Genomic DNA, 15,257 nt, shown 5'->3' on the forward strand with positions numbered 1-15,257 from the left:
AGCACGAAATGCTCAATTGTGGCCACAAATTACTAATTTGTGGCCACAAAAGGCTATTTGTCCACACAAAGTACTAATTTCTCTGCACTAAAGACTACTTCATTGCCATAAAATAGTAATCTGGGTATACCAAACTCTAATTTGTGTCCACAATTTTTTGATTTAAGAGAACAAAAATGCAATGTTATGTGAAGGGCTCCATACAAAACCTATTTTCATTTTTGCTTTTTATCAAAATAAGATAAAGAATAATTTATTTCATACATGTCCTGAAGGTGCAGATAAAAATATTCCATAATTAAATACATTTTTAGAAAGTTTGCAAAGTTATGTTTTTTGTGTGTGTTAGAACAGTTTTCCTGAAGCTCAGACAACAACCTTCCATCTTTAGAAAACATGTCACCAGGAAAGTAGTTTGTGGAAATGAGTGGGTTTGTTAAAACGCAGGTTTCTAGCCTTGAGTCTTAACCGAAATGCTAATGAAACTCTGTGGGTGTCAAAACTGCAAGAAAATAGGCTTCCCTTTTTTTGAAGAGTTTCTAAACAGGAACTTGAGGAGCTCATTAGTATTTCTGACATTCCATATCCGTTTATATCAGATTGAAAAAACAAGATCTCCTCCAATAAGGACCGTGATCACTGTCTGATATTGTGAGACCTTGAATAATAGAATCTGCTCGGTGCATTTCTGTATTATACATGTGTTTTTTTTTTTTTCATTTCCTAAAGGGATTAATTAACAGTCTAAAAAAAACAAAAAATGAGAAAGACTAATTTATGATACGACTTCCAAGTCTGCCCTTTGGCCTATTTTCAGTATTCTCATGGGTTCTGCGCGTTTCTGTCATTAGCTCAGATGCTACGAGGAGAATAATAGCAGAACCATCTGACAGGATATCACTCAAACGTATGATTACTTTGTACTGCATTACAGAACATTTGATTTAGCGTGAGGAGGAAGGAGTCCAACACACGTCACACATTCAATCAAAAGACCTCGCCGTTTCCAACGACAGCAAACCAAACACTGTTCAGGCAATAAAGGAAAAAAAAAAATCATAATTAATCTCACAATTCAGGGTCAGACTGTTTTGAATCTTTTCCAATTACCTAAGCAGCTCTGGGAAAAGGAAAAGTTAAAGAGACCAAATGTTTATGCTCCAACAGGAACGGTTTAGTTACATTATGATTGACTTCCTGAATATAAAAGCATCGACTTTCACACTTCACTGGGGTATAATTATGCTGCGCAGGCTCCTGCCAAGAGAAGCAAAGCTATGTGACCACAGGGGGTTTGGATTTTGTATGACATGCATGCCACTTCTTTTTTTTTTTCCTTTCTAGAAAAAAGCCAGTGTTTGATTGTCTGATGATAACGCAGCATCACAATGTTTTAATCTCATTTACTTCGATCTACTTCTGGACGTCCTTTCTTCATTTTAATTCTGAAAAGGTCATATTAGGAAGCAGATCAATATCCTCAGAAATCCCTGTAAAACTGTAAGCCTGTCCGTGGATACCTGCTGCTAGAAGTCTGGCAAATTTGAAATCAACTCTGCATTTTTTTTTATTTTTCATTTCGTCCGCGGTCGCAGAAAAAGCTGGACCTCATCCCAGCGGCTGTCAGTCATACGAGGGCTGCCAGTCTATTACAGAGGTAATAATGTACAATAAAGGCCAACACACAGATTGCCATGTTATGTGGTGTGGGGTCTGATGCTTGTCATATACGGCCTAAAATGTAGAACTAAACCACAAAACATGTGAGTTTGTGGTTTTCACTCATTTCATTTATTTATTTCATTTTCTCAGCGCACAGCAATAAATTAATGAAAGGGGACAGAAACGATGAAAATATTTGAAAAAAATATATCTATTTTTAATGCAAAAGAAATACGTTATTATACATTGGGAAAAAAAAACCCACTAAGGCTAAAATATTGCAACAAAGTCAGTAAATTGGCAAAGATTCAACAGTACCAACGGCTGGTTGCAATAATGAGAGGAAAATGTTTCAGTATCAAACTGCAAATTGAAGTTTGATGCTGGTTCCTGATGGGAAAAAAAAATGTGTGTTTTTTTGAAGAGCTGATGACTTCCAAATTGAGAAATAATGCTTGAGGGATTGATGTCGCCAATGTGTGTTGCCAGTTTTATGTTTAAAAAAAAATTGTTTTTACACGTGTTTTGGAGTTTTCGACCTGTGTCGACATTCATTCGACTACTTGTCAACCTTTTACACAACTAACGAAATTCCAGTGGATTCTGAAATGCAGAAAAGCAGCCTTATGTGCAACTTTACAGCAGTGAAGTGCTTTCGCAATCAGTGATTTACAGAAAAGTGTCAGAATCAGCTGATTCACGTTGAACGCGTAGCCAGTCGAGGAGCTCCAGTAAAGGGCGTGTGGTATTTTGGCGTCCCCAGCAACATCTCCAGTATTAAAGAGTCACGTTTAATTTCCACCAAACCTTTGCACTCTGTTCATTATACAGTAGAGGTAAAAAGTATTCAACCGCATACTAAAAACTATTGGAATGTTCCACTAGCATAAAATTGGAAGCACAATACTTATTCCACTGCCTTTGGACCATAAGGCACTACTTTTGCTAAAAACACAATTAAATAAGAGTATAAAACAACTATTTCTATAGCGCTGCTTCTACCTTTACCTGAAGCATTTTTGCATTTTCTACTGTTTACTAGCACACGTCCGCCACCTACAGTTAGAAGAGTCTTGGTGCTAAATGTCAAAGCTGCACAAATCTCATGAATCCTGCTCCAAGTTTTTTCTTTCACGGCTCTATTCTGATATATGAAAGACTTGGTGTCACATTTATTTCCAGTCGGCCACAAACTGCAGTTATTCATTTCTCTTTTATGATCCATTTTCAAATGTTTGGCATTACTGTGAGTTAAAAAGGAGGCTGCCTATACCTCTCTAACAAATCCATTCAACTGGTTGAACTTCCAACGTGCGTTCAAAGGCCGGAAAAAAACAAAACTTTTAATTGTAAAATTATGCGTACCCACTTGTGAACACTAAAAATGTAAACACAGAAGCCTGAAACTCGCATATACGCGCGTTTACTTAGACTTTTATTGGAAGTGGTCACTGTGTTACTGAGAGTGGAGTTGTCAGTCCTCTTCACTCATTCATACATTGATTTCAGTGTTCTGTGAATGCATCCTGCCGCTTAAATTTTCCAAAACTTTTTGAAAATTTTCAGTTTTTCGCAAACTGCCTATAAATCTAAGTTACCTCTTGGATCTTGTGGTTAGTTTATGTTGGGGGTTTGCTGTTTCTGTGACTTTCAGCTTCATTTTATTCAGTCTTTTTGTTAGTATACACTGTTTTTTTGGCACTTTTTGGACTTCAGGCTGCATTTTGTTCAAGCACAGACATATCTTATACTTTCTGCCTGCACATGATACTACCTGGTGGACATCATATGACTAGATACCTGAAACCATGAAACACTGCTGATATGTTTGTTCTAACAGATAGGATTATCTGATAAGGTAGGACAATTGGATGGTTACAACTTTAATTTTGTGCTACAGGTAGGAAAATCTGAGGAGGTAGGACGGATCATTAGAACACTGACAGAACTGCCATACCTGTGCCCATGGACACTTCAACTCACCGATGAGAAGAGCAGTACCCAAACCTGCTATCCTGTGATCATGCTACATTACAGCTGCCTCACACAACTGCACACATCATGAATCCATTATTGTAGACCATCCTTGTTACTATCTCAGTTAATATGTCATGATGGTCAAATGTTTCCGGACTTGTTACATTAGATTCTGAGAAGATTGACACTGTACTAGTGTGACGTCAGTCCAAGCAAACTAGCTGTCGGGGATAAACTCAGGCACGCCTTAGTAGTGGTGCACAGACACCTGCATTTTTTATCACTGTGAAGTTACAGAATAAAGCCTGAAAGCTGCAGAGATTTTTTTTGTATAACACAAGCAATTAAATCTCCCACTTCAGCTGCATGGAGACTGGGGTTTCTCCCAGCGTGCAATGACAGGAAAACAACCAGCTTGTCCATCACTAGCACTGATTCACTGTGACACTCAACTCTAACACGGCCAGACTAATGCAAGTTACCAGTGTTTGGACAGAACAAGTCAGTGTGCAGCATCAACTGACAGCAAAGAAAAACTGATGTATACATCTGAATCTCATCTGTCCAAATGTTTAATAATAACTGTATGCATCCCAACACCCAGAGGACAATTACACAGATCTGCCTCCTCCCATGACCTTCCATCTCATTTTTCTGTGATTGCCAATCAGTTGGATTCCAGTCTTCTGTGTGTTCTGAAAACCAACGTTAAAGGTTGTGTGGGATGTGCTTCTAAAATAGACCAATGATAACAACCCCCTTCTCAAACTGATGTAAAAGTATAAGTCAAAACTTTAGGATACAAAACATGACATCACATGTGAAGGCAAAGAGCTGCCACATGTAAGAAAAGAGCAACACCTTGATCACATTACAGAAGGCCCAACTGCAGCAGAAATGCATGAGCTTCCATACGAAAATGCAAGCAGAAAGGAAGTTTCTCTCAGCGAGGTTCAGAGAGGCGCTAGATTTTCAAAATAAAACATAAAGACTGAAAACTGGTCTAACCCTGATCGTCTAACCATTAAAAAAAGCATTCACACAGTCAGATTTCTGCTTTACAAAACACGGCGTTATGTAGCGAAGCAAAGACCTGCCACAAGTAAAAAAAAAGAAAAACACACACCAGGACCTTTGATCACATTTCAGAAGCTTTCCAAAAATAGCATTGCATGATTTTAAAGATGGATGTCGAGGCCATTCAGCTGCTGCAAAAAGCGCATTTAAAGATGTGAGCAGAAAGAAAGTTTCTCACAAGGCAAAGAGAATCTGCTAGATTTTCAAAATAAAATGCAAAGATCAAAAGGTGCAGAATGTATTCTGGGAAAATAAAGTGCTACTGAAAGTAAAAGAAAAATTAGCCGATTAAAGTCCCACTTAAACTATATTTTTATCTGTAGTAAAATTGTTCTCAGTGGTCTTTTAATTTTGACCGTGCTCTTTTTAGCCAAAAACAAAACGTCTGTGACCTTTTTTTAAACACATATATCTGCAGAGCTGCAGGACTTCCTAAGAAATTCGCCTCTGGGTTATGGGCTGGAAGGTTGGTCTGGAACTGGAAGTAACCCTACGTTGATATCTCTGCATTTCTTTGCTTACATTCGTTGCTTACAGCCCCTCACAACCTCAAGCTAACATTAGCATAAGCATCCATCACAATTTTAATAAAGAAATACTAAGAAGAAACGTTTTAATCTTAAATTATTTTATAAATGTCCTCCATCATGAGAAAAATGCAACAAGAACATGCTAAAAACACTAAAAATACATTTATTTAATGAGGTGTCTCTTTAAATTACATGTTGGCACCTAAACCCTGTTAAAAAGCTTTTAGAGCAGAATAGGTTAGGTTTTCTTACAAAAAAGAGCTATTCAAAATAGGCATTTCACACTATTAATTCTCTTTTATAATTGCAGTCTTTAATAGTTATAGTCATGTTTTTATATCTGTATTTATTAGCCAAATCCAAATTGCCTCCCAACCCCTCTGGCTCCTCCCTGTTGCTCCAGTAGTAGAGGTATTTGAAGTGTGTTTTAAGGAAGAACCATCGTGACTTAAGGGTGGCCGTCTCTTCCCAAGTAGGGTGTTCCGCGGGACGCGGAGGAGTAACACTTTTCTTCACATGGGTGTTCTCTGAAGCACAGAAGTTTACATTTAAATGTAAGTATTGAATTTTTGTTTTTGAATGGCTTTTTAAAGTTATGAAACCACTATTGTTGTGTATTTTATAAGCGATGTTCGCTACAGGCTAACGTAAATATACAGTATATATATATATATATATATATATTACTGTACATCAGTTTCTCCACAAAACGCCAGGGGTATACATTAGAAAAACAAAAATAAATCAAAGTTAAATTATTCTGTAACTAACGTAGATGGCCGGTGACTATTGATAATATCATAACATCCAAATTTAAAGACACTATTTTTCCATATCTCTCTGCTTGTAGGGATGAAAATAGGGGATAAATTGTACTTTAATTTTTCATTTTGTTTGTTTATTTTTAACTTTGAGCTGTGTGGCATGAAAAGCACTTTTTCAAATGTAAATGAATCTTGATTTTAAGGACTACTCAAAAAGAGAAAAATTATACTATCTTTATTTTAATTTTAAAACATTTTAAACTACAGGCAACATTTTTTTTTTCTAAAGCTAATAAACGATTGGTGTTTCTTTTATATGTATTTACTACGCAGCATTTGATTCAATGTATTTATTTATTCAAGGTATTTTGATGTAAAATAAATACTTTATTAGTTTTTTTCTGTGCTCTGCATCAGTAAAACTGAGGCTAACCTTTACTCCCACTCTGGTTGATGATCTTGTTGACAGCGCCACAGCATCAGTGCACATAGCATTCATCAATGTTGCCTCCCTGAAGGAGCAGGTAATCAGTCAGAGGAGGCAGGCTCCTTAATTTAATCCTCAACTGTGTACTTTTAAAACAGTCTTTCAGAAAGTTCAGTGAAGCCATGTTTCAGTAAATCAGTAGAATTTTTCTTGGACCGAGAAAACTTAAGCCTAGAACAGCTGGTTATTATCAATAATAGAGGAGAACAAGAACAAAGCAGAGTTTTTATTTCAGTTCTCCAGCCAGGAGTCACAGCTCTGTTAAGCATGGAGTTGGTGAAACAGATACCTGTAGGGCAGTGAACCACGGTCCCTCCACACATAAAAATCAATGCGATGCCTCTAAATGTCAATATTTTAGGCGACAAACGAGGTGCTCTGATCAAGCTCACTGCACCTCTCTTTGCAGCACTATTTTACATGTCCTGACAGTGGTGCTGAAAACACACATTGATGAAACTTAACCAGTTAAAAGGGACACTTAAGGACAATTTAGAGACACCAATTCACCCACGAAGCACCCACACATGCACAGGGAGAACATGCAAACTCCACACAGAGAGGTCCCATCTGGGATTCGAAACCAGCACCTTCTCACTACGAGGCACCACCATGCAGCCCCAAAACTACTTTCAGTTAGTTTTTGTCATAAAACTTCACAATGTTTTTACAATCAATTCAATCAACATATTGGTCTTGTCTCTTAGATTTTGAAATACTGTCAAATCCCTGACACAATTACGTTTTAGCAGAAAATGTGTTCATCCTGGTTGTATTTTTAATCCTGGTTTACATCCATCAGACTTCACAGCTTTTATCTTTATATAAAGGACCAGCAAGACTTTATTTGTACTGATTTTGCCCACAAGTTACATACCATAGAAATGTGAAAAAAGAAGATATTAGAAGTCCTCAAAAGAACTCTTAGATGTGTTAAATTTGGCTCTCCACACAGTTTGCTGAATAAAACTCATCCAGCCATCCATTTTCTAAACCCGTTTTGTCTTTTTTGGGGTCACGGGGTTGCTGGAGCCTAACCTGACCACTCGTGGGTGAAGGCAGGATACACCCTGGAGAAGTCGAATGTCCGATTTCTGTTTATTTAAAAACATTTTTCCAAATTTTAAGAATGTTTTTAGAGAGCCTATTTTCACTAAGGAAAATTGTCTTGCTGAAGAGCTTTCTATTTAAGGGTCAGGAGACTTCTTCTTAGCCACATCATTGAACTTTCCAAGAAGGAACATATTCAAGATCAATCAGGCTTGACCCTGAGTCCTCCCTTTACTGATGCTGCAGGAACTGACCTTCTGATCCAACGTTCTGAAGTCCACTGCCTCATGGGACATTTTCAGTTCTGTCAATTCATGTTTGTGTATATTGTTGTTGCTGCACTTCAGTAGTGCTGGTTAAAAAAACAAAAAACATGAATCATGATTAGAAGATACTCTAACTCTAATCACAAAATCAGGAGAATCAGGATGTAGCCTTCTAGATCCCTTTCTTTAAGGCAGACTCAAGATAATTGAATGTATATGAGAACTGGACCGAGTATGATGTCATTTATAAGAAACCAACTTGGTTCTGGTTCCAAAAAAAAATACATCAATTCAGTGGCATATTTTTGGGATACAGACGTGTTGGAGCCAGAAATTGAAAGTAATTAGTGATTGGTCTGATTCACCATTTCTATGGCAAACTCTCTGGGAACATGTCACGTTTTCCCCAGATATTATTCACAATCTAAGTTCAAAGCGGCTGATGAGAAAACTCTAATGACCCAGCATTCTAGCAGCATTTAAACGCATCACTTACACACGAATCTTGGAGACGTGAAGCGACTAACATCTGATTTGTGCGTAAATGTGCTTTCGTGCGTGTATCAGGAATATTTGTGTGGTTTTGAGCTGCTCTAATTTAAAGTTGTGCATAAGTTGTATTTTTTGTACATGTGAAAACACAATTACAAGTACATGAAGTTACGTGCAAGATGTATTGTATGAGTTACAAATCAACACACACAAATCAGATGAGTCTATTTTCTCTCCCTATCAAACTACAGCTACATATCAGATGTGTGAAACAAAAATGCAGGAAGTTGCTAAATACAGTGCGTTAGTTTTCACCACAAGTCATTGTAAAGGAAGGAGCGGAGCTTCCAGAATGTGCAGAAACACACGGAAGCTACTTTTGGATAATTCTGTGAATGATTTATTGATAAAATCTTCTGCACTTCGTTGGAAGAAATACTTGGCTTTCCCACTGAGATGCATCTCTATAAAATAAGCAATATCTGGCATTTTCTGAGAAATAAAAAACATGGATAGTTTTTCCAAGTGTGCATCGATATGTGTTATTGTCCCATGTTCTATGGTAAAGGCAAGGTGTGGAGCAAAAAAAAAAGAGGATTGGATTTTTGAGAATTAGGATAAAAGTGAGGTTAGGTGTGTTACCAATCCATCATAAAAATGAGACACCATACTTATGTGAATGGAAGTCTTGGTGATGGAAGTGAGTCAGACTTGTTTAGGATTTTACTACATATTGTAAAAAAAAAATGTATAAGAACAAGCAGTTTTATTTGTTCCATCTTTAGTGCCTTCTCCAAAGTGAACAAGTTAACTCAGTGAAATGGTATCATTTCAAATTTTATTGATTAATTACTGTGCACTTAGTTGACATTTTTGTATAGTCACTATGTTTTGCCAGTACTAAACACAAGTTCTCAAACACCCATTTAGTCCATGGTGTTCACACTGGGCAAGCAGGGAGGGGCTTCTTCTTCTTTTTATACGTTTACTAAAGCATGTCCGCCATCTACAATTGGAGAGAACCCCATGATTACCAGCTCTACTATCCACATGTCACTACCAAATCTGAGTCCCCGATTGGTCAAACTTTGGTCTGGTTTAGCACGCATTCAATGTCCATGCGTTTTGTACATCAAACCCAAAAATCGGTCGTAGAAACTTGGCCATAAATGTAAGAGTTTTGAACGTTGAAGCCCAAAATGCGCTTTTACATGAGTTTACATAGACTTTTCATTGGAAGTGGTCACATGAACCTGCTCTGCCGAGGGAAAAGAGAAGTGAACGTAGCTTCAAATAAAAGACTACAAAAATGCAGAGAAAAGACAAACCTCACACATTGTTCACTCCTCTCAACACCATACACTTTACAGCAATTAGTCTTTTCCCTCCACTTTAGAGCCAATCACTTCTGTGCAGGGTCAAACGGACTATCCATTAAACTCTGTTTCATTGCACTCAGCTACAAGTAGACATTAGCTGTGTTTTTTTTCTACACTCGATTGCAACATTTGTCAACAGCAAAAGAGGAAAACGCTGGGATGCTTATTCAATTTTTGCACTGAACACTTTTGATCGGCAAGAGCCAACTCTGGTGTGGATGAAAGGAAGACTGCAGCCATGGAGGTGGTGACAAAGCAAATGCAGAGGAAGCCGTGTCAGATCACTTTAAATGGAAAACTGTGCGTTAAACCTGTAACTGGCAGGTGGGTATCCATGGAGATGAGAGTATCACATATGGCACATCAAGTCTTAGGAATACAAAACCGGAAACACACAGTTCTCTGTCTTTTCATGTCGTTGCAAACACGGAATATGAGGCACTATATGGAAAAGGTCAGAATATTTGTTTTCCTTTCCTAGAGACTCAAAGACATTTTACAAATCAGGTCTTTGAGGACATTTGTTTTGTCCTCTTTAAATAACACAACCAATGTCAGTAATAATAAAAAAAAAAGAAAAAAAAGTTGTTTGTGCTCCCAGCAGGAAATGGATCTATCCAGTAATAACTGAAAGTGACATATTGATCACAGAGAGAAAAACAGCCCACAGAAAACTATGCACATGTCCAATAGGAAATAATGATCTCAAAGTCAGCAAAATGGCAAGTTTATCAAACACAAAGTGTCGAAATGTGGCATGATTGCATGTTTTATGTCCCTGTGCCGGTCCCCAGCCCGGAAAAATATAGAAAATTCAGATTTTCTTCTATTATTGTCTTAAAGCTCCATATCTAAAGTTGGAAATGTGTTCAAACTTGAGCTCAAAATGTGTTTCTTGCATGTTTAAATTTTAGAAAAATATAATATTTGTATGGGTTAAACTGGAAAAGTAACACGTTAAAGGGGGGGTCTGATGTCCTGCTGTGGGATGGAATCGAACCCGAGCGTCTACTTGCCGAAGTTGGAACCGGAAGGCTGGCGGGTCGCTCGATCACCTCGGGTTGCTGTTTCCCGGCCACACTCATCTCCCGAACCGCCGCTTTCCCCGTCCGCTCACTTCCGCCGGAGTTTCTCAAGTCATAAATCCAGCGAGCGCTCTTCACCGGCGGACGCAGGCTGAGACAGCATGGCCGAGGGCGCTCCGGAGCGGCTGAGGAGCGGCTCGAGACGACAGCAGCATCTTCTGCTGCCGATGGTGCTGCTGCTGCTGCTGCTGCTGCTTCCTGGGCGGCTCGGCACTGACTGTGCTGTCAGCGGCGCCGCTGCCTCTGCTCATCAGCCCGCATGACTCCCCACCTGCGCGCGCGCGTCCTCCTGCGCTCCACTCCTGCTGCGTCAAAGCGCATTAACCATTCACTGGCGCGTCACATCCAAACCTTTAGGGACGCTCACCTGGTAAAAATGAAAATGAAAAATTACATCCTTTATCTTCTACTTTGAAGCACAGAAATAGAGAAGATGTGGAACTTGTAGTTCCTTACTGTGTTTGGGAATTAAAACCTTAAGAGAAACATGTTCCTTTTAATAACTATCTGTTTCAAACCCTAAAACTGTCAATTTTACCATTGTTTGTGAATTCTTCTTATGCAATGCCCTTGAGCAAGGCATCTGACCTCAAGTTTATAAAAGTTAAATAGCATGTGAGCTCTCCGCCCCTGTATTAGCAAAAAAGTGTACAAAATAAGAAAAAAATGCGAATTGCCTTCATATTGATGTAGTTTTGGGGACCAATTTTACCTTTATTCATCCATTTTCTTAACTCACTATATGCTTTCAGGGTCTCGTGGTTGCTGGAGCCTATCCCAGCTAATGTTTTTCAAAGGTGGGTATACCCTAGACAGGTTGCCAATCTAGTGCAGGACACACAATCACTCCTACACGTGTATACTTGCACACTTTTAGAGTTTAACCTATGAAGCATGTTTTTTGGGAGGAAGCTGGAGTGCTTGGAGAAAACTCATCCATCCATCGTCATCCACTCATCCAGGAGCGGGTCATGGTAGCAGCACTCCAAGCAAAGATGTCCAGACTTCCCTCTCCCCGGCCACTTCCTCCAGCTCCTCTGGGGGGACCCTGAGGTGTTTTCAGGCCAGCTGAGAGACGTAGTCTCTCCAGCGTGTCCTGGCTCCATTCCGTCTGTCGATCTCACGCTCCGATCTTCCCTCACTTGTGAACAAGACTCCAAGAAATTTAAACTCCTCCACCTGAGGCAGGAGAACTCCACCCACCCAGAGAGGGCAAACTACCTCTCTCCGGTCAAGAACCATGGCCTCAGACTTAACAGAGCTGACCCACTATATGTGGCAGGCATGCCCTAGTAAACACTAGAAATTGAAAAGGAATCCTCTCCATGCTTTACCAGCGTGAACACCTAAATGCCCATATAGGTAATTCTTGAACATGTATCATAAGCTTCTGTACAGAGAGTAAGATTGATCTAATTCTGTAAACTTTAATGCAAAATGTGAGCACCACAAAATGACAAGTGTTGATAAATCAAAGCTAACAGAAAGTTCTAGACATAGAACTATCTTTCAGTCGTGAAATTACAGCATTGTGGATCCTATACAAAAAAACTCTTTAATATGTTACCAAAATTAGAAAATTAAATGAAATGATAACCAGTCCTCATTAGTTCCTGTTGGGTAGATTTGCAATGGTAGAGCTCCATGACACTAGGTAAAACTGTTGCTCTGTTGCCAAAGTTTTCCGTTTTTTTAAACGTTTGTATTTAAAAACCTTGCTCCTTTTTTAATATTCATCAATCAAGAGTTTTTTACTCTTCCACTGGTTTCCGTCTTTAGAAACTTGCAGAAGGCCTGAAGGATAAATGGTTATAAGTCCCAATCAGACACAAAGAAACAAGAGTCTGTAGGACTGTGTGTTCTGGTGAAGAGTTCCCTCATGGGCATACTTTTATGGAGACTGGCACAAATTCATTTCTGAGAAACATTGAATAGGCAGAGTTAAGATATCTGGAGTTCTTTTTCCAGAGATGTTGAATTTTAGTCTCAAAAACCAACTTTTTACACACAAAAAAGTTTAAATCTGTCAGGAGCAACAGAGGTTATAAATACACTCCCAATTATGTGAACACATTACTAGAAAGACGGCCTATAATCAGAGACAGAGTGTGCTTTGTATTTGCTCATGTTCAGGATTAGAGCTTGGTGGGAATCTAACAGGGAAACAATGATGAAGCCTGCGGTGGAATAAATTACAGTGGAGCTTCACCATGAGAACATGAAAAGGTGTCATCAAGGAATTGGAAGAGGAGCGCTACTTCGGCAGCCAGCTACATCTGATGAGACGATGCTTTAGCTCTGTTATGGATTAAAGCAAAAGGAATGAATAATAAAAAATCCAGTCCTCCACTCATTGTTGGCTGCAGCATGCAGCAGGTCTTTGTGGAATTCAACGCGCAGCCTTGAGCTTTACTTAAACATTTCTGGAGGCAAAGCTGTGAAGAGAAAACGAAGCAACCCGAACTCCCCTCTCTATCCATCTCTCCTAAATCTTTTAGCTATGTACTTTTTTTTACAGAAAGAGCAGTGCAGGTCCATCATATCGGTCAGAAGTCTTGTTAGCTGCAGTGATTTTCCAGCATGTGTTTTCCAAAAGGCAATCGAGTGTTTCATTAAATCAGACTCAAGTGGAACTTAAGCAAGGACACTTACTAAGTAAACCTATATGAAAGAATAAAAACACCTTGAGTTGATGCTTTTTTTTTCTTTATTAGATAGGATGACAAATGTCAAGAACAATGAGAAAGATTCATTTCCTTTCTAGTGGTTGCTTTAGCTTTATGACCCACATATTGCATCAGCAGAGCTTATACAGTTCTCTGTTTATCTATAGGAGCATCATTTATTAAAAAAAATCTCTGGTTTCATGTCAAGTATCTCTTGCCTAGTGTCAGATTGAAGTCAAAACATGTTCAATGTCTATGAAAATGTTGCAGTTAAAGTTCCTTTATTGTTTTAGTCACAACTGCCTTTTTTAAAAATGTCCTCAGTTCAGAAACATCTTCTGCAGGTCAGCAACTTTATTTGATTGAATCTTCATTCTCTGTAAAATGTATGCAGCTGCGTTAAAATTTATTTGCGACTTTTGAGATGTAATGAATAAATAAAGCAAAAAATAAAAAATACACAACCATCAAAAACTGGTATTTTCTAAGTATAATAATAAACACCAATCCATCTGTCTGTAACTTTTTTATTGTGAGATTATGTGTAGCATTCAGGAACCTGTTGCTACATATTATGAAGAGCGGTTTGGTACGTGGGAACAACTGTCTCCATAAATTCTTATTTGGAGTGTCTGTAAAAAGCAGCTTTGTGTTTCTCTGAAGCTGAAAGCTCTTTTTTGGATTCCTCACGGCTCTTTACAGCCCAAAGAAACTCTTCAAACATGTAACTGTCCATATATGATAACTCTATAGTGAGAAATAGAGGTGCCCATTGTATAAGTTTTGGGTTAAGTTCGGACCCAGATGCTGGGTCCGCATGACCCAACATCTGGGTCCAGATCCTCACGGCGGTCCGCCAGTTAGTGACCCCTGGTCTAGTGTGAACACACTTAATGTTTAAGAACATACTTTCAGTTTGTTACTTATATGCTGTGAATGTACAATTTAAATGACACACTTACCACACACATTACAATTGCACTTTACATATACATGACGCCCAAATAAAACGGCAAGATGCACCTTGGCTCCGTTTAAGATACATCTGCTCAGATCTACGACCCTTTATGGGTCTGGAAAAACCAAAAACTCCACCTGGCTCTCCATTCGCCCCTGGCCCTCCGGAGTCCTGTTTAAAGCCTACAACAGCAGCTCTTTGGGCTGCGCTCTTCAGTGCTGTTCCTGAATTCTTCCTGCACAATAAAAGCCTCAAATGCTCCAGCGACAGCTGGTACCACGGCTATCGGGACCCTTTTTTCTTTCTCTTTCAGCCCTTATCAAGCTTCTCATACTCCATCTTCTTGGTGTTGCTGCCACTTGGGATTGCTACACATCAAACACCATCTCCTTCCTCTGAAGTTTGTCAATCATTGTAATGCCCGAGTTGGTTCGAAATTGCCAGTTTGTGTTTCTGGACTTGCGAGTTATCCGTCGTCTCATCTCTTTCATGTTTTATTTTGACTTTGAACCAATAGGCGTGTTTCTTCTATTGTCTTTAGATGTAATGATTCACGCTGACAACTCCTTTAGCTTTTCTTTGATCTGACTGGTTGACCTTCGCTCTTGACAGCCACAGACGAAATCGTCGTCTAACAATATTATTAACTTTCCAGAGAGACCTCATTCAATATTCTTCAGAAGAATCCTTGATGGACAGGTGACCTATTCGGAGTGCATCCGGCCTTCTGCCCAGTGACAGGTGGGGTACACCGTAAAACCGTTTTTGCCCCTGATTCGATGATTTCCGTTAGCTCCAAACCCCGTGACAAGCACCTCGTGTGTGCAGATCGTGTCTCACATTCTGACTTCTGTTTTGTTAAGT

At 39.0% G+C, this 15,257-nt stretch overlaps 1 protein-coding gene across 1 annotated transcript in view; it reads right to left on the minus strand.

Moving 5' to 3' along the window:
* The window catches only part of sntg2 (syntrophin, gamma 2), a 110,453-nt gene extending 99,375 nt beyond the window's left edge, over positions 1-11,078 (minus strand). Inside the window, exon 1 of the mRNA XM_024269542.2 lies at positions 10,701-11,078. Within this exon, the coding sequence (XP_024125310.1) occupies positions 10,701-10,769 (69 nt within the window). The 5' untranslated portion in view covers positions 10,770-11,078. The remainder of the gene's footprint in view (positions 1-10,700) is intronic.
* Between the last annotated feature and the right edge of the window lie 4,179 nt (positions 11,079-15,257).

Source organism: Oryzias melastigma, linkage group LG22 (genome assembly GCF_002922805.2).
Source record: "Oryzias melastigma strain HK-1 linkage group LG22, ASM292280v2, whole genome shotgun sequence".
NCBI classification, from domain to species: Eukaryota; Metazoa; Chordata; class Actinopteri; order Beloniformes; family Adrianichthyidae; genus Oryzias; species Oryzias melastigma.